Source organism: Pristiophorus japonicus, chromosome 21, assembly GCF_044704955.1.
Source record: "Pristiophorus japonicus isolate sPriJap1 chromosome 21, sPriJap1.hap1, whole genome shotgun sequence".
NCBI classification, from domain to species: domain Eukaryota; kingdom Metazoa; phylum Chordata; class Chondrichthyes; family Pristiophoridae; genus Pristiophorus; species Pristiophorus japonicus.
This window is the reverse complement of record NC_091997.1, coordinates 34,915,614-34,943,039: the sequence shown is the minus strand read 5'-3', so window position 1 is coordinate 34,943,039 and position 27,426 is coordinate 34,915,614. Positions and strand designations below refer to the sequence as shown.

Here is a 27,426-nt window from a genome sequence, read left to right as displayed (position 1 = left end):
AGAGCCTGGACGGCCAGCGACCCCACGTTATCCTTAGTAAAAAAGATGTGTCCTAACCGGTGACTGGGTAGAGGCTCGCGATGCCTGCCCCGAGGAATTAAAACCCTTTCACAGGCGCATGCATGAGCTATCACTACAAGCAGACTGCCTGATGTGGGGCAGCCGAGTAGTCATGCCTCTGAGAGGCAGTGAGGCATTTGTCCGGGAGCTCCACCGCGAGCACCCGGGGATCGTTCTCATGAAGGCCATAACCAGATCCCACGTCTGGTGGCCTGGTATTGACGCGGACCTGGAGCTCTGCGTCCGAAGGTACACCATTTGTGCCCAACTCAGCAATGCCCCCAGGGAGGCTCCACTGAGCCCCTGGCCCTGGCCTACCAAACCGTGGTCGCGGGTGCACATAGACTATGCGGGTCCATTCATGGGCAAAATGTTTCTCGTAGTTGTAAATTCATTTTCAAAGTGGATCGAATGCACCATTTTAAACTCGAGCACAACCTTCACCACTGTGGAGAGCCTCGCAACCATGTTTGCAATGCACGGAATCCCTGACATATTGGTCAGTGACAATGGTCTGTGCTTCACCAGCGCAGAATTCCAAGACTTTATAATTGACCACGGCATAAATCACGTCAAGACGGCACCATTCAAGCCGGCCTCCAACGGCCAGGCGGAGAGAGCAGTGCAAATCATTAAACAAGGCATGCTTAAAATCCAAGGTCCCACGCTGCAGGGTCACCTGTCGCGACTGCTGCTGGCATACAGATCTCGTCCGCACTCATTGACTGGGATCCCCCCCGCGCAACTGTTGATGAAAAGGACTTTAAAAACAAGGCTCTCATTAATCCTCCCAGACATGCACGAAATCGTTGAGGCAAAGCGCCGTAAGCTGACTGAGTACCATGACAGAAATTCGAGGGGGAGATGGAATGAGATAGGGGACAAAGTGTTTGTACTAAACTATGGCAGGGGTCCCAAATGGCTTGCAGGGACAGTAACGGGCAAGGAAGGAAACAGGCTACTGGTAGGACAAATGGACAATGGCAAAACCTGCCGGAGGCATGTAGACCAACTCAAAAGCAGATTTACCAACAACACTGCGGAACTAGAGGCAGACTACAATGTGGAACTCGCACCACACCTGGTGGACAGACAGAGGGAACAACCTGAGGAAAGGGCAATTCCAACAGACAGCCCAAGCGAGTCAACAACAATCACTCCAATTTAAACAGACAGCCCAGGCGAGATACCAGCAACCACACCCAAAGAAAAACAGACAGCAAGGCAAACAACTGAACCACAACTCAGACGCTCCACGCGAGAGCATAGACCACCTGAGAGACTGAACCTATAAAGACAATAAGACCTTGGGGGAGGGTGATGTCATGTATCTTACATTATTATATATAACTGTATCCTAACATGCTATACATGACTGTAATAAGATATGACCTGTAACCACCAGCATACCTTACCACCAGGGGTGCACTTGCAAGAGACAGGTATATAAGGACAGGTCTCAGGCAAGTACAGCATTCCAGAGCTGTGAAATAAAGGTGCAGGTCCAAGTGACCTTGACTTCACTACATGCCTCGTGTGAATCTGTACTGAGGGGACAGGACTTTACAGAAATGGCGTAGCCCGCAGATCTAGCCATGGTTATGGAAGCATTTGAGAGTGAGCAATCACCTGTCACTGCCCGGCAGATCAAAACCTGGAGAAGCCAGGAACCCTTATTATCTCTAGTCAAAAGCTGTGTGCTTCATGGGAGCTGGTCCAGTGTCCCAGTGAAAATGCAGGAAGAGATAAAGCTGTTCCAGCGACGCAAAGATGAAATGTCTATACAGGCAGACTGCCTTCTGTGGGGCATTCGATTAGTGGTCCCCAAGAAGGGCAGAGACACCTTCATCAATGACCTCCACAGTACCCACCCAGGCATCGTAATGATGAAAGTGATAGCCAGATCCCACGTGTGATGGCTCGGTATCGATGCGGACTTAGAGTCCTGCGTTCACAGATGCAATACATGCTCGCAGTTAAGCAATGCACCCAGGGAGGCGCCACTAAGTTTATGGTCTTGGCCCTCCAGACCGTAGTCTAGGTTACACGTCGACTACGCAGGCCTGTTCTTGGGTAAAATGTTCCTTGTGGTTGTAGACGCGTACTCCAAGTGGATTGAATGTGAGATAATGTCGGCTAGCACGTCCACTGCCACCACTTAAAGTCTGCAGGCAATGTTTGCCACACACGGCCTACCCGATGTCCTGGTGAGCGACAACGGGCCATGTTTTACCAGTGCTGAGTTCAAAGAATTCATGACCTGTAATGGGATCTAACATGTCACATCTGCCCCGAATAAACCAGCATCCAATGGTCAGGCAGAGAGAGCAGTGCAAACCATCAAGCAAGGATTGAAGAGGGTAACTGAAGGCTCACTGCAGACTCGCCTATCCCGAGTCCTGCTTAGCTACTGCGCGAGATCACACTCACTCACTGGGATCCCACCTGCTTAACTGCTCATGAAAAAAGCACTTAAGACAAGGCTCTCGTTAGTTCACCCTGATCGACATGAACAGGTAGAGAGCAGGCGGCTTCAACAAAGTGCATACCATGACAGCGCAAATGTGTCATGCGAGATTGAAGTCAATGATCCTGTATTTGTATTAAATTATGGACAAGGTCCCAAGTGGCTTCCCGGCACTGTCGTTGCCAAAGAGGGGAGGGAGAAGGGTGTTTCGGGTCAAACTTTCAAATGGACTCATTCACCGGAAACACTTGGACCAACTCAAACTCAGATTCACGGACTATCCTGAGCAACCCACCTTGGACCCTACCTTTTTTGATCCCCCAACACACACACCAGTGGCAACCGACACTACGGTTGACCACGAAACAGAACCCATCATCCACAGCAGCGCTGCAGGGCCCAACACACCAGGCAGCCCAGCAAGGCCAGCTGCACAGCAGCCCAGCGAGGGCCCAACAAATGTTTCAACAGCTTTCACACCGAGACGATCAACCAGGGCAAGAAGGGCCCCAGATCGACTCACATTGTAAATAGTTACACTACTGACTTTGGGGGGGAATGTTGTTATATATGTGGACTTGTATTTACTCTGTACAGCCACCAGATGGCTCATTTCCCAGAGTCCCAAGGGATCCCATAAACCCTTGGGAGCACAGGTATTTAAGAAGGCTTCACAGGTTGGAGATCACTCTGGAGACCTGCAATAAAAGATTAAGGTCACACTTTACTTTGAGCTCACAGTGTTCAGTCTGACTCTTTCTCCATACTCAACACATTCCTTTTACTGTTTTCCTCCCCTTCTCTCCCAAAGGTGCTGACTCACGCTGGGGTATGGCACGTCACCCAACTGGTCATTCTTTGTGGCTGAGCCTAGATGGTGAGTGTTAGGAGGAGGTTATTCAACCACAGTGAAAACCAGAGCCAATTCCCAAGTTATCCTCCTCCAACAGCCTCCTGAAGTCTACCTTCCCACAGTGATCGTTGGGTAACACTGGGTGGTGAACACAGGCTGGTCCCCCGCTCTCTGTTATCCAGAGGGTACTGAGGGAGATTTCACTGCCCCAACTGCCATCATGGTTGAGATCATCAAACGCTGCACAGACCAGAGATTAAACCTGGGCCCTTCCAAATCTTTGCGGCCGAGTTCCATACTGGGTGGTGCATTAAATGTTTTTCTTCATGTCAGAGATATCAAAACTGGGCAATAATAGAAAGACTTACATTTATATGGTACAAAAAGGATGTTCCAAAGGACTGTGGGGGGCCAGGAAGAATTTATAAACGTGTTCTCAGAACTAATGTTATTAACATTTCTCACTTTTAGGTGAGACTGGCTTTAATGAACGCTGAATACTTCATGAACAACGTTAAGAACAATGACTATGTGAAGGACAATGACGACTGCAAGCCCATCATCATCAATGCACTCAAGGCCATGTACGACCTGAACATGAATGGACCGTCAAACTCGGACTTCCGCAACCCCTTGACCAGACCTCGCCTACCTTACTCTATCCTCTTCGCAATCGGTGGCTGGAGCGGGGGGAACCCGACCAATGCCATTGAGGCCTATGATGCCCGGGCGGATCGGTGGGTCAATGTGACCTGCGAGCAGGAGAGCCCGCGGGCTTACCACGGGGCCGCCTATCTCAATGGCTTTGTCTACATCATCGGTGGCTTTGACAGTGTCGATTATTTCAACAGTGTCAAGCGCTTTGACCCGGTGAAAAAAACCTGGCAGCAAGTGGCGCCCATGCACTCCCGGCGCTGCTATGTCAGTGTCACCGTCCTCGATAGCTTCATTTACGCCATGGGAGGATTCGACGGCTACGTCCGTCTCAATACCGCCGAGCGATACGAACCTGAAACAAACCAGTGGACGCTGATTGCGCCAATGCACGAGCAGCGGAGCGACGCCAGTGCGACCACATTGCACGGAAAGGTAACCCGAGGGAAGGAAGCCTCATTGCAAATGGGTATCTGAAAGGCCAACTTATTATCTGTATTTTGCCAATTCCAAACCCGTGTCAGCCAATGGCTCAGTGGGTAGCACTCTTGCCTCTGAATCAAAAGGTTGTGGGTTCAAGTTCCACCCAAGAAACTTGAGCACAAAATCTAGGCTGACACTCCCAGTGCAGTACTAAGGGAGCGCTGCACTGTCAGAGTGGCAGTACTGAGGGAGCGCTGCACTGTTGGAGAGGCAGTACTGAGGGAACGCTGCACTGTCGGAGGGGCAATACTGAGGGAGCGCTGCACTGTCGGAGGGGCAGTGCTGAGGGAGCGCTGCACTGTCGGAGGGGCAGTGCTGAGGCAGCGCTGCACTGTCAGAGGGGCAGTGCTGAGGGAGCGCTGCACTGTCGGAGGGGCAGTGCTGAGCTGCACTGTCGGAGGGCCAATACTGAGGGAGCACTGCACTGTCGGAGGGGCAGTGCTGAGGGAGTGCTACACTGTCAGAGTGGCAGTATTGAGGGAGTGCTGCACTGTTGGAGGGGCAGTACTGAGAGAGTGCCAGAGGTCCCGTCTTTTGGATGAGACTTAAACTGAGTTCCTCAACCCTGAGGTGGATGTAAAAGATGCTATTGCACTATTTTGAAAAAGAGCAGGGGAGTTATCCCCGGTGTCCTGGCCAATATATATCTCTCAATCAACATAACAAAAACAGATTATCTGCTGTTTGTGGGAGCTTTGCTGTGGGCAAATTGGCTGCCGCATTTCCTACATTACAACATTACACTTCGAAAGTACTTCATTGGCTGTAAAGGATACTGCCTGGAATGGAGAATCAGTTATGAGGACAGATTGCATAGGCTGGGTTTGTTCTCATTGGAACAGAGGTTGAGAGGAGACCTCATTGAGGTGTACAAAATATTGAGGGGCCTGGACATAGTGGATAGTAAGGGCCTATTTCCAATGGTGGAGGCGTCTATTACGAGGGGGCATAGTTTTAAGGTGGTTGGTGGAAGGTTTAGAGGAGATTTGAGGGGTCTTCTTTATGCAGAGTATTGTGGGGATCTGGAACTCGCTGCCTGGAAGAGTGGTGGATGCAGAAACTCTCACCACTTTTAAGAGATGGTTGGATGGGCACTTAAAGTGCCGTAACTTGCAGGGTTACGGACCTAGAGCTGGTAATTGGTATTAGACTGGATGACCTTCTGTTGGACGGCGCAGATATAATGGTAAGTACTGCAGGGAATCGAATACGGCCAGGGTGATCTCCTGGACTAGTTTCGATCGCCTGGATGGGTCAGAGAGGAATTTTCCCAGATTTTTTTCTCTCTAAATTAGCCTGGTTTTTTATCTGGTTTTTGCTTCTCCCAGGAGATCACATGGCTCCGGTTGGGGTGGAGTGTAGAATGTTTCAGTATAAGGGGTGTTGCAGTTGTGTGAGGCTGACTGGTTGGGCTGGGTGCTCTTTGCCTTTCTGTCATTGTTCATAGGTTTATATGCAACCTTCAGGTCTGCTGACCGAGAGCCGTGCGGCTCTTTGTCGGCAGGTGCGGACATGATGGGTCAAAATGGCTTCCTTCTGCGCTGTAAATTTCTATGTTTCTGTGAGACATCTGATGGTCATGAAAGGCGCTATCTAATTTTTTTTTTCCTTCGGAACCCAGGCTGATTTTTTAATTCCCCAACCCGTGAGCACCAAGGCCTCTTGTAGCACCCAATGCCCACGCTCAATGAGATGGGCCAACCTGAACCTGCAACCATCTGGTCGGTATGGTTCCCTAGCACCCCAGGCAGTTGGATGGGGATTAATCTCTCCTGGTTACAGGTAGATGACTCAAACAGAAGTACTTCCCAACGTTGAATACATATAAATGCTCATCAATTCTAGAGACACCGCAAAGGATGCAAGCGTTAATTTCCCTCCAGGCTGCCGGTGTAGACTTTCTTGTGCTGGGAGGAAGTCAGGAAAGTAGACGTGCACCACCTGCAATTTGCCACCATGAGCGTTTGTGTCCGAATTGTCTATGTGCACTCTGTGGGCTGAAGATGGAAATTCCCCCCATGGTTTATAAAAGTTCTGATAATGTCCCTGCTATTGAAGTCACAAGTTTTCAATTCCCATTCTGTCCTGATCTCAGCTGGCTTCAGGGTTTCAGGGTTTCCCTCCTTGTTGCTACAATTCACTCTTGCTGCAAAGTGTGTGATCAGGAGCAGGGGCAGCTCTGATGCTCTCCATAATAGACACTGCCTAGGTTCACCTTTAGTCATTTGGTCAAGGTATCTGAGGATAGCTGGCACCCATGGAATCGTATTGTCTTCAGGAGCATTGAAGGGGAGGGGGACATCACATGGAAAAGTACCATTTCTGTTCAGGTCATACGATTCAATCATGGAAACCATCTCCTCTGCCAGCTAGAGAATTAAACTGAGAAGGGCTGCTGTTAAGCTTGTATGTCATAACGAGTAACACAATCTTCTTTTTTGTACTCAAGTTGAGGGTATGTTAGCGCTGAGGAATGGAGCTTTCCATTTCAGGCACTCGGGCAGGTTATGAAGCAATCCAGGTCAAGTATCGTACAGCTCCCTCTGCTCTGCACTGTAAGTGACCCAAGCCCAACAGAATTGGATTGAGATGGCTGAAATTCATTTCACATGAGAGCCTTAGGGTCAACAGACTGAGGAGACATTGGTCCTTTGTCCTGGGTCCCAGAGGTTAAAGGTCAGTATTTAGCCCACTGTCCCACTTGGAATATCAACCTCTTGATTTATTACTTCCTGGTATGATGCTATTATTCTCTGTATAACATTCTGAACTAAAGAATTTTCTATCATTTCCAAAAGGAAAAAAAAATCCATAAAACTACAAAGAAGTAACTAACCCACTAATTAGAATATAAAGTATTTTATTTTACTAGCCCAAGGGCAACTATAATTATAATTGCAGAACACTAGATAACAGAGGACCTTCACAAAGCTAACAATAGCTCCACTTTCTGTAGACTGCCTGACAAGACTGGATCAAATTACACATTGCAGGTACTCTACAGCAGGCAGGATCAAATTGCACATTCCAGTCAAACTGTTGTGTGTGTTGCCCTCCAAGAAGATCAATCAGAAATCTGGTCTGAAGCACTGGTGTTGCAAATAAATGCTGCCAACATTTATTGAAATCACAGTGATACCGCAACAAACTGTCATGCCTTATGACCAAATACTTGACCCCATCACTAGCACTCACTGAGGCGCTGTGGGCCATCAGCAGCAGCATAATTGTACTCCACCACAATCTGTAACCTCATGGCCTGGCATATCCCTCACTCTACCATTACCATCAAGCCAGGGGACTAACCCGGGTTCAATGAGGAGTGCAGAAGAGCATTCCAGGAGCAGCATCAGGTGTACTAAAAATGAGATGCCAACCTGGGGAAGCTGCAACACACGACTCATCATCATCATAGGCGGTCCCTCGAACGAGGATGACTTGCTACACATGAGTTCACTGATGTTTCATTGAAGGACCCGATGTTCCAGTCTTGAACTTCAATTGAGGGGGGTTCAAGATGTGTGTGCGTGGATTTTTTTTAACGTGTGGTAACCGTTGCACATCAACCACCACATGGGCTCGACAGAGTTAGGCCTTTATCCAGTGGCAAGGGTTAACCAGGACAATTGGAGACCAGCTCTGATGCATGGACCTAGTGTGCACACATATCGCAGTGTGAGCTGGCCCGTGCTGCCCCTGGGCCCTTCTGGGCCCCATACTCTCATTCGCCGCACCTTCGTCACGATTTCTCTCCACACCATAAAAACACTCGTCGCCCCTCCGCCATTATTTCCTGCTGCACCTCTGCACCAAACATTCGCAGAACCTCCGCCACGATCACTCAGTCATGATCCCTCATCGCTCCTCCGCCCCGATCTTTCATCGCAAGTCCGCCACGACCCTCCTGCTCCTCTGCTGTACCAGGGCCATGCCGATGCTCCTGCCCACGCTCCAAACAGCGACCTGGGTCCTGATGACGTCACCCAGTCGCCCACCTCGAAGTCGGCACACATTTATGTCAGCTCACGCTGGAATTTTTAGTGGCATGCTCCAGCTCTTTTTGAAGCCCTGACCTGCGGAGATGTTCTCGCACAGGAGTACATGCATGCTAAACAGTGGAAGCAGCATGCTATAAACAGAGCTAAGCGATCCCACGACCAACGGATCAGATCAAAGTTCTCTAATCCTGCCACATCCAGTCGTGAATGGTATTGGACAATTAAACAACAAATGGGAGGAGGAGGCTCCATGAATATCCCCATCCTCAATGATGGCAGAGCCCAGCACGTGAGTGAAAAAGACAAGGCTGAAGTGTTTGCAACCATCTTCAGCCAGAAGTGCCGAGTGGATGATCCATATTGGCCCCTCCTGACATCCCCACCATCGCAGAAGCCAGTCTTCAGCCAATTTGATTCACTCCAAGTGATATCAAGAAATGGCTGAGCGCACTGGATACAGCAAAGACTATGGGCCCTGACAACATCCTGGCAGTCGCGCTGAAGACGTGCTCCAGAACTAGCCGCGCCTCTAGCCAAGCTGTTCCAGTACAGCTACAACACTGGCATCAATTCAACAATGTGAAAACTGCCCAGGACAAATCCAATCCGGCCAATTACTGCCCCATCAGTCTACTCTCAATCAGCAAAGTGATGGAAGGTGTCATCAACAGTGCTATTAAGCAGCACTTGCTCACCAATAACGTACTCACCAATGCTCAGTTTGGGTTCCGCCAGGACCACTCGGCTCCAGAGGTCATTACAGCCTTGGTCCAAATATGGACAAAAGAGCTGAATTCAAGAGGTGAGGTGAGAGTGTCTGGCCTTGACATCAAGGCAGCATTTGACTGAGTGTGGCATCAAGGAGCCCTAGTAAAACTGAAATTAATGGGAATCAGGGGGAAAACACTCCACTGGCTGGAGTCATACTTAGCACAAAGGAAGATGGTTGTGGTGGTTGGAGGTCAATCATCCCAGCCCCAGGACATTGCTGCAGGAGTTCCTCAGACCAGTGTCCTCGGCCCAAATTGAGGTCAAATTTTTGTGCAACAATATGGGTAGTACAAGGCAGTGCTGGAGTCTGGAGCTTGTATCAAATGTTAGCAGCCCCATATGCAGCAGAGGATGTGTTAGGAAAATTGGGTTGATGTAATTACTAAAAACAGAAAATGCTGGAAACACTCCAGCTGGTCCGGCAGCAGCTATGATGAGAGAAACAGGGTTCACGTTTCAGGTCAATGAAATGTGGGCGGTTCAGTAATTCCCCCGCAGCAAACCAGCTCCCAATAGCTGGCTGACCACCGCGCGATGGTCGGACTCTATAGCTACTGCTCTCTCGGTCTTGGACCACAAGCGACCGAGGTCCAAAGTCTCCCTCAACATTCTGAACCTTCCCCCGATACATTAACCACCTCCAGAGATGGCCAAGAGAGATTCGGCCTGAGATACTTTCATTTTCTCATCATCCAACAAGGCAATGATCGTGTGAGTAAAACCACCCCCTTTAGTGTGAATCCCCCCCAGTGAGCTCCATCTCTGATTGAGCGAAACCCTTGACACAAGCATCATGAATAATAAGTACCTACTGGTAGACAAAATTAATGTCGGAATAATTAGTACTTACCACTTACAGTAACAGAGCTCTGTAGATGGGTCTTCAAAAGAGCCAAGTACCATACATGCAGTCTAAAAAAAGCTTTGAGTGCTCACGCTGAACCTTCCTGCACCAGGAACCATTTGTAAATTTTTAAACCAAAAGTTACAAACTCGTCCAGTGGTAAATGCAGTGGCTGGTGTGGAACTGAGGCACATGGAATCATGTGATGCCCGAGCCCTGTTCTGAGCACAGTTTGATATGTCAGGATTGTAGTGCTGTTTCACAATTGATTTCAGCATAACTGGGCTGGGAGTAGGGAGGGAAATCAGTCGGGGGTCTTGCTTCTGACTCCTGCTGCAATGCACATGTGTGAACATTGTAAAACAACCAGACTGGGCTCTGCTGTTGGTGAAAAATCCTCTGTCACTTTCTAGGTGTGATGGTGTTTCTGATGCTCATGAAAAACATGCCTTAATAAAAGTTAGCCTTGAGGAGAGCGGAAAGGGGAGAAATGCGGGATGGGGTGGAGAGGAGCAAACTAGACATCAAATTATTAAAGCTTTTCTGTTTTTTAAATTACTTAAAAAATGTATTTTTCAAATAAATAACCTGGGACACACCTATAATTATCTCCAAAGTGAAACGAAGATTGCAGTGACCACAGGTTCATAGAATCTCACAGCACAGGAGGAGGCCATTTGGCCCATCGGCCCGTGCTGGCTCGGTGAAAGAGCTAGCCCTGCATATTTCCCTCCTTCCATAGAACACTACTGTGAAGCAAGAAGCGTAAAGGGATAGAGCATGTCATAGCTCCAGAAAGCCAAGCAGGAACTCCGCAACTGTAACGGTGCCCACGTCAGTAAGAGAACAAACCCTGGCACTGAACACCATGGCCGCGAGTCGCAGTCGTTCCACTGACTGTTGGTGATCAAATGACACAGTCATTCTCTGGGGTTGTTGGGACTGGTGTGAGTGTTTGGGATCCTTGTCGGACTCTTAGCTCTCGTCAAAACTCCATCTCGCACTCTGGACTGGCAGGCCCATTGTCTCAGTTGTCAGGAGTCCAATATTGATATTTATGGGTTATGCTCCAAGTTACTTTAAGCAGACTTTGAAAATATGACAGACTCCTATTACTTAATGAGACGCTCCTGATATTTAGTGCCAGAAGAACAATACTACTCAACCTTTAATCTATTTATACGTGCCAATCTTCTGTAGGTTTGCAGTTGGGGAGTCAAGGTGTATTCTTCAGGTGAAGTAAGCTGAGAGGATGGGGAACAATTGGATCAGGGCACACAGATGGAATTCAGCCCCCATTCTAAAGTTACACAGGCTGGAGGGCTGGTAGGTGCAAAGCTCAGGTGTTACATTGCCTCCACTGGCGGGAGGGTGCAGTTACAGCATGACATGTTTATACAGGCCAGTTTCCATTCGAAATGTGGACACAGGAATTAATCATGGAGATAAAGTTGAGACAAACTGTGACAACAGGAAGTAATGTTTTAGAGACAGGAAGTGCACACAGATGCAAATTTTTAAAATATTTATTAGACATTCTGACAGTCTCTTCAATTTGAGGGCACTTTTATTTCTCTCCACAATTTCCTCCCCTCATTTCCTGAAGATATACTGACTCCGGTTGAGGTAGTTTTCCACAGGTTATGGTCAGCTTCATGTGCGAGTCCTGACAGTGAGTATAGCAGACTATTTAACGTTTGGGGCATCACAGTAAAACCTGAATGATTCCTTGCCTGATATCCAAATGGATAATGCATTAAAGGGTTAAATTATGTTTAAGATGATTAAAGGGTTGATAGGGTAGATAGAACCTATTTCCTCTGATGGGGGAGTCCAGAACAAGGGGGCAGAACCTTTACAATTAGAGCCAGGCTGTTCAGGGGTGATGTCAGGAAATATTTCTTCACACAAAGGGGAGTGGGAATCTGGAACTCTCTCCCCCAAACAACTGTTGAGACTGGGGATCAATTGAAAATTTCAAAAATTGAGATTGACAGATTTTGTTAAGCAAGGGTATTAAGGGTTACAGGAACCAAGTAGGTAGATGCAGTTAAGATACAGATCAGTCATAATCTAATTGAGCGGCAGAATAGGCTTGAGGGGCTGAATGGCCTCCTCCTGTTCTTATTTTCCAACAGGAGTCACAAGAGAGAGATCAAGGAGAGGGAGCCTTGGCTGCTTTTCCCCCTTTTAGTCCAGGGGTGCGAATTCACTGTTAGAGCCTGAACTGCAGCATCAGACTGAGAACACCGAAGTTAGCACAGATTGGGGAGAATACCCGGGACCTGCTCCACAAGGTTCAGTACTGCAGCAGGTCACATGTTTACCCAGCAAGCCATCGGGTCAGCTATTAACTTGAGCACTTTGAATTCTTTCCATAGTATCGAACTAGAATGTCAACTGTCCATTGGGCACAAGCACTCTCAGTAATGCAATGTCTGATGGAGTGGAGATAATCATGGGTTCATCCATCAGTAAGTTCTCTCAGTAACCTGCCTCCCCTCCGTACTTCTGGCCTGTAAGTTTCTTCGATGCACACGTATCCGCTAAACAGGTAAAGTTCTGCAGCCAGAACTCAGCTTTTACTCGGACAAGATTGGCTAACAATGCTGCTAAGAGTAATGAACGTAAGAGTGGAATGAGAAAGTATCAGCCTGTCAGCTCATCTTCCACAAACTTTACACTTCACCTTATCAGGTCTGCCCCAGCAATGAATCTCGCATAGCCCCTGTACATTCATCTTCTCCCACAGCCCCTGTACATTCTATCCTCTCAATGACTCTACCCCAACCCATTTAATCTTCTCCCACAACCCATGAACATTCTATCCTCTCATAGACTCTACCCCATCCATTTAATGACCTGGGGGAAAGCTGTATCTGCACTTCCTGACCCCGAAAAGGAATCGAGCCAAACTCCCAAATATTCACCCACACTGAGACCCAGAACAATATTTAACTGAGGTCTAGTTCTAAGGTACAGCCGACCACCTAAGAACCAGCTTAGCAGATACTGAGGGTGGGTGTGGAGGGGTCTTGTAATAAAATGGTGTTACTCATTGCTAGTTATATTTAACTATATATATTCTTACAGACTTAACTAATTTCTGAATTTGTAATTTAATATGATAACGGGCTCTGTTGCAACACCTCGCTCCTGTATTTGGCTCCTCTCTGGTTTCCTACCTTGCTTTTAAATAAATGCCTAGCTACAATCTTACTTTCATTATTCTAAATCTTTGCATGCATACCCTTAATCTTCAGTCTTTAATAATCAACTTTAATCCAGAGTTTGACACACCAAGGTTCAAATTAGCTTCATCTCCTGCTTAAACAATACCTGGTGTGCCACATCTCCCTCTCAATACAATCCTTCCCGCTCACGGCCATCTAGCTGTGCTTTCCTCTTCACCTCAGGTCTACATATGCGGAGGATTCAATGGTAATGAGTGCTTGTTCACAGCCGAGTTCTACACTCCTGAAACCAACCAATGGACAACGATAGCGCCCATGAGGAGCAGGCGCAGTGGCGTTGGCGTTATAGCTTATGGTGAATGCGTATACGCAGTAAGTGACAACAGCATGAATTATAGAGCACTTTAATATAGCAAAACATGCCACGGTGCTTCTCAGTTTAGGATTTGGAGTCAAGGAAAATGAGATTGAAGAGGCAGGTTTTGAGACGACTTTTTGATGTGGGAGAAATAGAATCATAGAATGGTTACAGCACAGGAGGCCATTCGGCCCATCGAGCCCGTGCCGGCTCTCTGCAAGAGCACTTCAGCCAGTCCCATTCCCTCGCTCTTTCCCCGTAGCCCTACATTTTTTTTTCCTTCAGGTACTTACTTATCCAACTCTTTTGAAAGCCACGATTGAGTTTGCCTCCTCCGCCCTCTCAGGCAGTGCATTCCAGATCCTAACCATTCGCTGCGTAAAAAAGTTTTCCCTCACCTTATATCTGTGTCCTCTGGTTCTCGACCCTTCTGCCAATGGGAACAGTTTCTCTCTATCTACTCTGTCCAGACCCCTCATGACTTTGAACACCTTTATCAGATCTCCTCTCAACCTTCTCTGCTCCAAGGAGAACAACCCCAGCTTCTCCGGTCTATCCACGTAACTGAAGTCCCCCATCCCTGGAACCATTCTGGTAAATCTTTTCTGCACCCTCTCTAAGGCCTTCACATCCTTCCTAAAGTGCGGTGCCCAGAATTGGACACAACACTCCAGTTGAGGCCAAACCAGTGTTTTATAAAGATTCATCATAACTTCCTTGCTTTTGTACTCTGTGCCTTTAGTTATGAAGCCCAGGATCCCGTATGTTTTTTAAACCGCTTTCTCAACCTGCCCTGCCACCTTCCAACGACTTGTGCACACATACTTCCAGGTCTCTTTGTTCATGCACCCCCTTTAGAATTGTACCCTTTAGTTTATATTGCATCTCATTCTTCCTACCAAAATGTATCACTTTGCACTTTCTGCATTAAATTTCATCTGTCATGTGTGCGCCCATTTCACCAGTCTGTCTATATCTTCTTGTAGTCTATCCCAATCCTCCTCACTGTTTTGTGTCATCTGCAAATTTTGAAATTGTGCCTCTGTACACCCAAGTTCAAGTCATTAATATATATCAAGAAAAGCAGTGATCCTAGCACCGACCCCTGGGCAACACAACTGTACACCTTCCTCCAGTCTGATAAACAACCCTTCGCCGCTATTTTGTTTCCTGTCACTTAGCAAATTTCGTATCCACGCTGCCACTGCCCGTTTTATTCCATGGGCTTTAACTTTGCTGGCAAGCTTATTCTGTGGCACTTTATCAAATGTCTTTTGGAAATCTATGTACACCACGTCAACCACAGTATCTCAACCCTCTCTTACTTCATCAAAAACCTCGGTCGTTAATTAAACACGGTTTGCCTTTAATAAATCCATGCTGACTTTCCTTAATTAATCCACACATATCCAAGTGATTGTTAATTTTATCCCTGATTATCCTTTCTAAAAGCTTCCCCACTACTGAGGTTAAACTGACTGGCCTGTAGTTCCTGGGTTTATCCTTACACCTTTTTTTGAACAGGGTGTAACATTTGTAATTTTCCAGTCCTTTGGCACCACTCTTGTTTCTGAGGATTAAAAGATTATGGCCAGTACCTCTGCAATTTCCACCTTTATTTCCCTCAGCATTCTAGGATGCATCCCATCCAGTCCTGGTGACTTACATAGAAACATAGAAAATAGGTGCAGGTGTAGGCCATTCAGCCCTTTGAGCCTGCACCACCATTCAATAAGATCATGGCTGATCATTCCCTCAGGACCCCTTTCCTGCTTTCTCTCCATACCCCTTGATCCCTTTAGCTGTAAGGGCCATATCTAAGTCCCTCTTGAATATATCCAATGAACTGGCATCAACAACTCTCTGCGGTAGGGAATTCCACAGGTTAACAACTCTGAGTGAAGAAGTTTCTCCTCATCTCAGTCCTAAATGGCCTACCCCTTAGCCTAAGACTGTGTCCCCTGGTTCTGGACTTCCCCATCATCAGAAACATTCTTCCCGCATCTAACCTGTCCAGTCGCGTCAGAATCTTACACGTTTCCATGAGATCCCCTTTCATCCTTCTAAACTCCAGTGAATACAGGCCCAGTCGATCCAGTCTCTTCTCATGTCAGTCCTGCCATCAGTTTGGTGAACCTTCGCTGCACTCCCTCAATAGCAAGAACGTCCTCCCTCAGATTGGGAGACCAAAACTAAACACAATATTCCAGGTGAGGCCTCACCAAGGCCCTGTACAACTGCAGTAAGACCTCCCTGCTCCTATACTCAAATCCCCTAGCTATGAAGGCCAATATACCATTTGCCTTCTTCCTGTCTGTTGTACTTGCATGCCAACTTTCAATGACTGATGAACCATGACACCCAGGTCTCATTGCACCTCCCCCTTTCCTAATCTGCCGCCATTCAGATAATATTCTGCCTTCGTGTTTTTGCCCCCAAAGTGATTAACCACACATTTATCCACATTATACTGCATCTGCCATGCATTTGCCCACTCACCTAACCTGTCCAAGTCACCCTGCAGCCTTTTAGCATCCTCCTCACAGCTCACACCGCCACCTAGTTTAGTGTCATCTGCAAACTTGGAGATATTACACTCAATTCCTTCATCTAAATCATTAATGTATATCGTAAAGAGCTGGGGTCCCAGCACTGAGCCCTCCGGCACTCCACTAGTCACTGCCTGCCATTCTGAAAAGGACCCGTTTATCCCGACTCTCTGCTTCCTGCCTGCCAACCAGTTCTCTATCCACGTCAGTACATTACATGTGCTTTGATTTTGCACACCAATCTCTTGTGTGGGACCTTGTCAAAAGCCTTTTGAAAGTCCAAATACACCACATCCACTGGTTCTCCCTTGTCCACTCTACTAGTTACATCCTCAAAAAATTCCAGAAGATTTGTCAAGCATGATTTTCCTTTCATAAATCCATGCTGATTTGGATCAATCCTGTCACTGCTTTCCAAATGCGCTGCTATTTCATCCTTAATAATTGATTCCAACATTTTCCCCACTACTGATGTCAGGCTAACCGGTCTATCTCCCTCCTTTTTTAAACAGTGGTGTTACATTAGCTACCCTTCAGTCCAGAGTCAATAGACTGTTGGAAAATGATCACGAATACATCCACTATTTCTATGGCCACTTCCTTAAGTACTCTGGGATGCAGACTATCAGGCCCCGGGGATTTATCGGCGTTCAATCCCATCAATTTCTCCAACACAATTTCCCGCTTTAAGAGGATATCCTTCAGTTCCTCCTTCTTACTAGACCCTCAGCCCCCTAGTATTTCTGGAAGGTTATTTGTGTCTTCCTTCGTGAAAACAGAACCAAAGTATTTGTTTAACTGGTCCGCCATTTCTTTGTTCCCCGTTATAAATTCATCTGACTGCAAGGGACATACGTTTGTTTTCACAAATCTTTTTCTCTTCACATATCTATAGAAGCTTTTGCAGTCAGTTTTTATGTTCCCAGCAAGCTTCCTCTCATACTCTATTTTCCCCCTCCTAATTAAACCCTTTGTCCTTCTCTGCTGTATTACAAAATTCTCCCAGTCCTCAGGTTTGCTGCTTTTTCTGGCCAATTTATATGCCTCTTCCTTGGATTTAACACTATCCTTAATTTCCCTTGTTAGCCACGGTTGAGCCACCTTCCCCGTTTTATTTTTACTCCAGACAGGGATGTACATTTGTTGAAGTTCATCCATGTGATCTTTAAATGTTTGCCATTGCCTATCCGCCGTCAACCCTTTAAGTATCACTCGCCAGTCTATTCTAGCCAATTCACATCGCATACCATCAAAGTTACCTTTCCACAAGTTTAGGACCCTAGTCTCTGAATTAACTGTGTCACTCTCCATCTTAGTAAAGAATTCTACCATATTATGGTCACTCTTCCCCATGGGGCCTCGCACAACAAGATTGTTAATTAGTCCTTTCTCATTACACATCACCCAGTCTAAGATGATGTGTAATCTACTTTAAGTACAGCCAGCCTTTCTAGTACCTCCTCTTTATCAATTCTTAGCCCATCCATTACCTCCACTACCTCCTCTTTCGCTATGTCTATGGCAGCATCTTCTTCCTGTTGAAGACAGATGCATTATACTCATTTAGTACCTCAGCCATGCCCTCTGCCTCCATACGCAGGTCTCCTTTTTGGTCCCTAATCAGCGCCACCCCTCTTACCCCCTTTTACTCGCTTACAGAAGACTTTTGAATTCTCTTTGTTAACTGTCAATCTATTGTCATACTCTCTTTGTCCCTTGTTTTTTCACTTTCCCTCTGAACTTTCCATATTCAGCCTGATTCTCACTTGTATTCTCAACTTGACATCGGTCATACGTTCTCTTTTTCTGCTTCATCTTGCTCCCTATCTCTTTCGTCATCCAGGTTGCCCTACCTTTTCCCCTCGTGGGAATGTAACTCAACCGTACCCAAACCATCTCCTCTTTAAAGGCAGCCCATTGTCATATTACAGTTTTGCCTGCCAATCTTTGATTCCAATTTACCCCAGGCCAGATCCGTTCTCAACCCACTGACAAGGGGGAAGTGAGTTCCAGAATTAGGGTGGCAGGGTGGCTGAGAGCACTGCCACCAGTGGTAGAGAGGAGGGAGGGGAATGCACATTACACCAGAGATTAAGATTAGTAGAGGGTGCAAGCTAATACACAGGGCTGGAAGAAGTTGCAATGGTTGAGAGGAGTGAGGCCATGGATTGGAGGAGTGAGGATGAGAATTTTGACGTGGATGCACGGACAGTGGCAAAGCCAGTCGGGTACATGGCCCCTTCTCAATCATTTTGAGGTCAAGCAACGGGGCTTTGGAGAACTGCCCCCAGGAACCTCTGTCTTCAGCCTCCGTCTGTGCAGTTCCAGATATGGCCTTCAGATTGGGTTAGTTGGCAGTCCCCCAGTTCCCCGCCAATTCAGCCAAATCCCGAGTTTGATACTCACCCTTCAGCCACTGCAGAGAGATGGGGGAACAAATAAAGGTTAACAAGGACGGGGGGGGGGGGGGGGGGTAATTGGTGAGCGGCACTTTATACGGAATGGACATCACATGTTTTCCTTATTCTTTTACTTTAGTGTGAAGGTTGCTGGGATTACTTGCAAACCCTCCCATTATCCAAGGGACTTATTTAGTCTTTCTCCAGTCCAATTTTTTTCCCCCCTCTCCAAGTTTCACCACGGGCAGACCGCATTCCTCGGCCAAAGGAATTTTCAGGTAACAAGAACCTCGACCTCCGAAGCTGCCATGGTGTCTTGTAAACCCCAAGGTGCATGAGAACAGGAGACGCCAAAATTCTCTCCCTGTGCCTAGAATCCAAATGAAATAAGTTTTTTAAAAAAGCAATTCTGGCAGCAGTGAAGCTGCATGTTGGAGTGCGAACATCTGGATGTTGGAGTTATCGGACCGGGGCAGCGCTGGCTATCCAGGACCGGGGCAGCGCTGGCTATCCAACATTTTAGGCAGCGCTTTTAACATTACAAACATTCCACGAGGCTTCATGGGGCAGAGAGTGTCGGGGACCAAGCTATAATTAACAAGTTAGGAGATACCCAAAAGCACAGCTGGAAAGATAGGTTTTGAGAAAGTTTTTAATGGCATGGAGAGCAGTTTCAAGGAGGAATTGATTAAGGATGAAGTTCTAGAGATCAAGGCTGACAGTTGAAGGTAGAAGGAGGGGCGGGGGGAATGATGAACAGGAGACCAGATTGTCCTTCCTGTCCCCAAATTCCCAATCTCAATCTCGGGCATGGGGAAGTGGCAAGTGAAGACTGCGGTGATTTACACTGGGGCACTTCTGCAAGTTCTCTGAAGGCAGCTTCCTGCACTCACACTATTAAATCCAATCCCTTATCCCGGCAGTAGACCCAGTTTTTAGCTGTTCCCCAGAGAAGGATAGGAGTGAGGATAGAACGAGAGGATGGATAGAGGGAGGAAAGGAGCTGTTTTCAATGAGCTGTCAACATTTACCAGTGCAGAATTCTACCCACCAAAGTCTGGAATGAACCTGTAACCAAGAGATGCAACTAACCAAAACAATGAGTGAATGAATGCACAGCAGTTCCTGTACGCTCATCATTCCCCAATATATTTATTTTTATTCTAAATACAATGGTTCATTTTAAAAGCATGGTAACAAGTGGACACTGAGTAAGGAATAGTTGATCTTAACCCCACTTACCCATCTGCACATTACAGAATCATGGGAATTACAACACAGGACATTCAGCCCATCCGACACAGCCCATTCAGGCAGTGTTAGCTCTTCAACTGCACCGATCTACTCTAACCAAACTTCTCAGCTCTTCTGTATCCCTGCATATTTTTTCTTTTCAGCTGTGGCTCCGAGTCATAAGGTTGTGGGTTCTAGCTCCACTCAGAGACTTGAGTACTTAATCCAAGCTGATGCTTCAGTGCAGTACTGCACTGTTGGGTGTGCTGCCTTTCGGATGAGTCGTTAAACCGAGGTCCCGTCTGCCCTCAGGTAGACATAAAAGATCCCATTTTGAAGAAGAGTAGGAGTTTTCTCCTCGGTGTCTTAGCCAATATTTATCGCTCAAACAATATTACTAAAACAGATTATCTGGTAATTTATCTCATTGCTGTTTAAGGGAGCTGACTGTGCCCAATTTGGATGGCACTACACTTCAAATGTACTTAATTAGCTGTGAAATATTGTGGGCTATGCTGAGGTCGTGAAAAGCACTGCAGAAATGCAAGTTCTTTTATATCCTTTCAATTATTAAATATTTCTGGAGAAAGAACTGAGAGATATGGCGATATGCTAAGAAGGTTGGTCTCTGACAGAGACATGATTTTTGGGGGTCGAAATTGTCCCTTTTTATAGCCCCATTCGCACCTTCAGGGGACGCAAGACACTTTTTGCCTGGGGGCATTACCGCCTCCCAGGAAATTGCCCAGGTGTTTGCGGAGGCACATCCATGGCAGCACTGCGCCCCGCGCAACCGGAGATGATGTCAACCATGTGTGTGGCGACCCCTCGCCACCCCAAACCCATAACGCCCCACGAGCCGCTGTCAACGCCAGCTTCGCGATCCGCTTTCGGGGTGGTGCTTAAAGGGGAGAGTGCCAGCACCTCGGTCCGCCATTTTTTTTGCTGGCCGACTCTCGGATCGGCTCAAAGATGGCGGCCCTAGCGCAGTCCGGGCCGCCATCACGCAGACCGGCACTCCGACTTGCCGGGCTGCTGGCCTGGTCGCATGCTGCCCTGGGGGCCCAGTGGAGGCCTTGCAGAGTGCGCAGCGGCCCTCCCCTTTAATCGAAGGGGAAGGGCGTTGAAGTGAATCAGCGCTACGCAGAACATCCGCATAACGCTTCCTTCAGTGCTCTGGTTACCACCCCCAAAAGAAGTGAAGTAGGGAAAATTGCATTCCGCTTCCTTTGAGGGGCGGTAAGGGAAAGTCCGCGACAGAGGCGGAAAGTCCACGCCAGGAGCTGAAAGTCCCGGCCTCAGAAGGTTACCGCCTCCAATCGGGCCACAGCCCAATTTTCCCCTGTGGATTTTTCCTTTAACGTCCTAGTTTTAAAAAAAAAAAATGAGTTCCATGGTATTTGAAACCTTCACGACAGTGAACAACTTTCCTAGATTGGTTTTAATAATCCCATTCATAATCTTGAATACTGCATTTAGTCCCCTCAAAATCTCTTTTCCAAAGAGAAATTGTCCTTTAAAAAAATTATTTTCTCATATTGATTCACGATTCCCAGAATTACGTTTATTCCACCATCGCAAAGTGCAGTAATTCTCCTCCTTCCTAATGATTAGCTGGCCAGATGACATCTGATAAACACCTTTTTCTCTATAACATTATGAAAGTAAGACTGAGCATAATAAACTCATTTCATATTCCTTATTTTGTTGGAAAAACACAGGAAGTGAACAATTTTCTTAGTGAACAGCTGCTTTTCCCCTTTGTGAACGGCAGGTCGGAGGCTTCGATGGGGCTAACCGTCTCCGGAGTGCTGAAGCTTACAGCCCACTCACCAACACCTGGCGCACCTTGCCCACCATGTTTAACCCGCGGAGTAATTTTGGCATCGAGGTGGTGGACGATCTCTTGTTTGTCGTGGGTGGCTTCAACGGCTTCACCACAACGTTCAACGTGGAGTGCTACGACGAGAAGACAGACGAATGGTATGATGCCCACGACATGAGCATCTACCGCAGTGCCCTGAGCTGCTGCGTGGTGCCAGGACTGTCCAATGTCAGAGAGTACGCGGCGCCCAGAGACAGTCTGCTGGGATTACTGTCCCGCGAGGAACAAATAAAATACTCTGCCTCTACCAGTCTCTTAGCGGTATGATCTCTGCACTGACAACCCAATTACTCTTTTGCTGTTACCAATAAAATATTTTCCTGAAGAATCAACAGTGTAATAACCATAAATAAAACTTAATTTTTAAATAAAATTTTAAGCACGGTGTGAAGATTGGTCTGCCTATGTTCACTGGATGCTTGTGGTGCAGTGGGAAGAGCATCGCCATCAAAGAAGTGTTTTGAAAAAGGGCACCTTTGTTCGACAGACAAGTAACAATGGCCACATTGGCTTGAACACTGGGTATACATAAGGAAGCGTGCACCCATCCTTTGCCAACTCCCCCTTACAGAGAAGAGCCAAGGATCTGTTCCTAGTGGCAAAAGTCTGAAAATTATGAGGGAAGACTGGAGAAAACTTGGGTTCTTCCACTGAGAAAGGTGTTGGTGAAGTGATCTCCTTTGAGATTTATGAGATATAAGGGAATGGAATAATACCGTAAATTAGATTCTAAGGGTGTAGAATAAGGGGCAGAGGTCTAAACTAGTAAAAGGTAAACATAGGACAGATATCAAGAAGTTCTTCAGAGTGAACAACACCTGGAATGAGGTACGAGGAAAAATCAGGGATTTTTGTAATAATTATTTTCAGGATGTGTCGTATTGATGGGAGAAAATTGAGGTGATGAATTATGAAGATCACAAGTATACCGGCAAAAAAATTAAATGTTGATCAGTGGATTAAATAAGCCTAGTTGAAACTTCCGAGAATAGTGCCAAAGAGTTGCAAATTGCAACAGCAATTTGCACTGATAGGCAATTTGGGAAATCGGCAAAACCTGCCACTAACAAAGAGGCTCTGCTGGACTCTCGAGGCCACAAGGATGGCTAGTGTGGGAAACGGAGATATCACATTTGTGCGGTAGGCTGAGCAGTGATGAGGTCATTTCAGGGAGCTTTACAACATGGCAGCCATGGCTCAGTGGGTAGCATCCTCATCCGAGTCAGGTCATGGGTTCAAATCCCGCTCTAGAGTGACACTCCCAGTGCAGGGCTGCACTGTTGGAGGGGCCATCTTTCGGATGAGATGTTAAATCGAGGTCCCATCTGCTCTCTGAGGTAAAAGATCCCATGGCTCTATTTCAAAGAAGAGCAGGGGTGTTCTCGCCGGTGTCCTGGGCCAATATTTATCCCTCAATTAACATCACAAAAAATAAGATTAACTGGTCATTATCACATTATTGTTTGTGGGAGCTTGCTGTGTGCAAATTGGCTGCTGCGTTTCCTACATTACAACAGTGACTACACTTTAAAAGTACTTCATTGGTTGTTAAGCGCTTTGGGACATCCGTTGGCTGTGAAAGGAGCTATATAAATGCAACTCTTTTAGATCTAGTCTACACTCTACTTGCTCAATGCCAATTCTAGGCGCCAAAATTGTTCCCTTAAATCGATAATATAGGGTTCAAGAGGGCACAGTAGAGGGCGATACTGAATTAGAAAAAGCAACACCAGTCACTGGGAAGATTCCTTCAGCCACCTGTTCCAATGGGCTTTAACCATCCCGTGAGTTTCTACGCAGCTTTTCCAGAGTCCAGGCCTTGACTAACAGCACCAAATGATCAGCTGTTTATTCATCTCACTGCTGCTTGTGGGATCTTGTACGTAAAGCACTCTTGTTTTTCTACATGCTATTCAAAGTAATTCACTGCGTGAAGGCCTTTGAGTAACAGGCTAAGATGCTACAATAAATGTAAATCTGTCTTATCCTGTGCCCTCAATGGTTATCCACGTCAGTGATGTTCAAAGATGTAGCCAGTGAGATTCTTTAATTTGGCCCTCGAGTTTCTGCTGGTTCCCGGTCTTCTTTGCACGTGTGCAGAACCTCCTTCAGGACCTTCAAGCCTTTTAAAAGTTCCTGAGGCTGGAGGATAGGAAAAGGTTGTTTAAAGATTGTTCAAATCCACCAGTCAGAAAAGTTTTTCCAAGTCCAGGAACTTTAGAGAGCTGAACCATTCTCTCCCACTCGGTGCTGCTTCAGTATTTGTCTGTGTGTGCAGCACCCGGGGCACAGGCTTCAATTGTCAAAATGATCGTCGGTCGGCTACAATATTCTAAAAGGTCCTTAATTTTCAGTGAGAGTTACTTTGTTGATGGCAAATTCTGCCTGGAAAGCTCCAATTTCAACCAAGGGCAGCGAAGGCATTGCTCATCGAAGGCGGGCAGTTTGGAGAAGAAAAGGGACATCTTATGGCAACCAATCAGACCTTGTAGTCCGTGCTGAACTCAAAGTAACTGAAAGTCTCAGGATTTACTTTTATTTTTTGAATTAGTTATTTCAGTCGAAGAGGTGAATTTTTACTCACAGGGTTGAAAAGGCAAAAAAAAAAGACACAAAAAAGGAACCCAGTACGAGAGGAGCACCACAATCAAGGGGGGAAATTGGATGGGGTAAAGAAAGCTGGGGCTCATGTCATGGTGTGTAGTGTGTGTACCACTCTCTGGTTCTGGCACAGATATCCATCTCCAAAGGTTTGATAGCCCTGACCTACACTGGCCAACCCCAGCCACAGTAGCAAATCAGTTAGTTGAGTTTTAATTCGGCCACCATATCAACTGTGCACAACTCCATCCCCAACCCCTCCTATAGAAAGCAAACACACATATCCAGGGTAAACTTAAATTCTGCCTTTATTGACAAGTTATTGTATAATACTTTACAAAAATAAGAGTGGATGAGTATCACACTGCTGAACACAGTGAACATGCACGTGCATGTTAGAATGGATTTGCAAAGTCTGGACAACCCGGGTGGCAAATATTTCAACTGGCAGTCAGACAGACAAGCACGTATCCCTCTATCTATCCGAGAGATACCTCTTCCGCTACCCCCTTTAATTCAACGCAAGTCACGATCACTCTGTGCTCAGCCAGCTCCATAAATACATTCAAGAGTGATGGGTGGGGGAGGGGAATCCACTTTAAAAAAAAAGGACAGGAACGCCCAACAATGTCGGAGATAAACTGGAACAGATCTCATGACTGAATACAAGACAGTACTTAGCTCAGTTCCAAATCAGACTACAGTGGAAGTCAAGCTCTTTCCTTCACTACATAGCAGCAAAATATTCCGTCTCTATGAGCAGAGGAAGATGAAATGCAAGATGGTTCTTACACACAGTAGGAAGGAGTGAAGTCAGTGTTGCTTGACCTGATGTAGATCTTATCATTCCTCAACATGTTTCTGAAACAATGGGGGGGATCAACCAAGAAAGGGTCGAATAACTAAAAACATTTAATGATTAATAAACGCACAAATTACTAGCCAAAGAAACAGGAAATTAATAAACTAACAAAAAAATTGGTTACATTGCGTTAATGCAGCCAACCAAACATAGCTGGGTCACCCAGCCCTTCTAAACAAACACACACAAGGTTAATCTTTTGAACCAAGTACGGACGTAAGTTTAGCTCTGGTAACTGTGCACACCAGACCAGCAGAATGGGAAATGCCAGCAGCACAGGTGTCCATATTAAGTCATTTTCTGCTCATTAATGAATCTAAAACACAGAAGGCAGCCCAGAACTGTCCAGCAATTGACTGAGGGCACTGTACTGGGGGGTGGGCACAAAGAGAAGACAAGTGTTAAAATACACAGGGGGGGGAGGGAGAAGCAATCATAGCATGTGCACATTAACAGAGGCAAGTTATTTAGGACATTTACGAAAGGTCTAATGTGTTCCTCACTAGTCCAGGCCAGACTCTTACATCTCATTCCTCTTGAAGCAGAAGGTGAGTGGATTTTACTTCTACCCCAATATTAGCTCGGACACAAGATCACGCGAATGTACAAAATACCCAGAGTGTGCAGACTGTGGGGCCACCAGCTGACCAGTAATACCCTACAGCCGAGCTGCCAACATCACGGATATGGTAGGGGTGACGAGAGTTGGATCACGTCAAAATAGGTAACTTAAAACCAAAATAAGTGACACTCACTCCTAATAAAGTGATACCACAGCTCCAGCTGCCCAAGGGGTGCTGAAATCAAGGGCGGCCTGTTCTTGATCATCAGCTGAGAGAAAAAGAGAAAGAGAAAGAGAAAAAGAGAGAGAGAAAGAGAAAAAAAAAGGAGAGAAAGGGAGAGAGAAAGAGAGAAAAAAAAAAGAGAAAAAGAGAAAGAGATAGAGAGAAAAAAAAAGGAGAGAAAAAGAGAGACACTCTACTGGTAATTGGTTTGAGCCTTGAACGGTCTCCAAATCGGTTGAGGGAAGGATTCCTGCTCAATCTTCATCCCTCAACCAATACCAACCAAAAGCAAATGAACTAGCCTTTCATCCCACGCTTGCTTATTGGGATCTTGCTGTGCACTTAATGGCAGCCATCTTTTCCTACAGAACAGTTAAAATTCACTCCAAACTCAAATATGAAATGCTTCAAGACATTTCAGAGATGCGGTAAGGCACCACATTAAAACAAGACCTCTTTCAAATCTATCTGTCGCGATGGAATATGGAACAAAGACTGTTAGGAGGCCACGCACCGGACTGTTACAACCAGCAAGGTGTCACGCTGGAGGTCATGCCTGAAGGAAACACATTCTTATTGTAGCTTGAACTTCTATAGGGATTATAAAGTGAGGTGCAGCGAAACATTTCTCACACGGTGTTTAGTTCCCCATGTCAAACGGGCAGATATCATTCATCTCGTGTTAAACCATGCTGTTGTATCACTTACCATTGCTTGCGACATTGCATGCGCTGAATCTAAAAATAAAACGCCTCATTAGCACAGGAGTACTTCAGTAAAAATAAAAGACACCAGTAAAAATAACTGCACAAAGCGATGATAATTTTAGAGGTTGGATGAATGTAGCGGGAATGTTTCCCCCTCCGACCCAGAGCATTAGCACAAGTCGGGCGGACAGATCAGCACATTCGAGTTTGATTGCTTGTGCAGACAATGCCCAGGGCAGAAATACCCCATTCAACAGGCAACATCTGAGTGAATGAAACCCTCTAAATAATGCACCTTTAATTGTGCCACCAACATTACCTCCGGTTGGCTCGATCTGTCCATCTGATGGCACGAATACAAGTCGGTATGAGGAGGAAGAAATCCAAGCCCAGGACCACTCAAGTTTTGGACAAAGGCCAATACTGAAACTCTGTGCATACAGTGTCCACAGTGCTCACGAGGGTTTCAATAAAGCATAATGGAGAGCGAGTGAAGTTTTGAATCTTGTCCACTGCCCAGCAGTACAATCACAGAATCTCTCCTTCCAAACTGGGCTCGTGTCTGGAGAGACCATTTTGAGCTGTGACAGGAACAATTTGAGATGTCAAGACTCCGAGTATCAGACAAGCAGAGTATCACACAACACTGAAGTATATGGGTTTAATTGCAACCCTACCATACACAGGGCACAGTGACTAGAGATACTTATGGTTCCTATTTAA

The 27,426-nt window shown here is 46.4% G+C and overlaps 1 protein-coding gene across 1 annotated transcript in view; it reads left to right on the top strand.

The window, feature by feature from the left end:
- Positions 1 to 22,015, top strand: part of LOC139233642 (kelch-like protein 10) — a 29,594-nt gene extending 7,579 nt beyond the window's left edge. The window contains exons 2-4 of the mRNA XM_070864053.1: positions 3,852 to 4,469; positions 13,547 to 13,696; positions 21,638 to 22,015. Of these exons, the coding sequence (XP_070720154.1) occupies positions 3,852 to 4,469; positions 13,547 to 13,696; positions 21,638 to 22,015 (1,146 nt within the window). The remainder of the gene's footprint in view (positions 1 to 3,851; positions 4,470 to 13,546; positions 13,697 to 21,637) is intronic.
- The last annotated feature ends 5,411 nt before the right edge of the window (positions 22,016 to 27,426 follow it).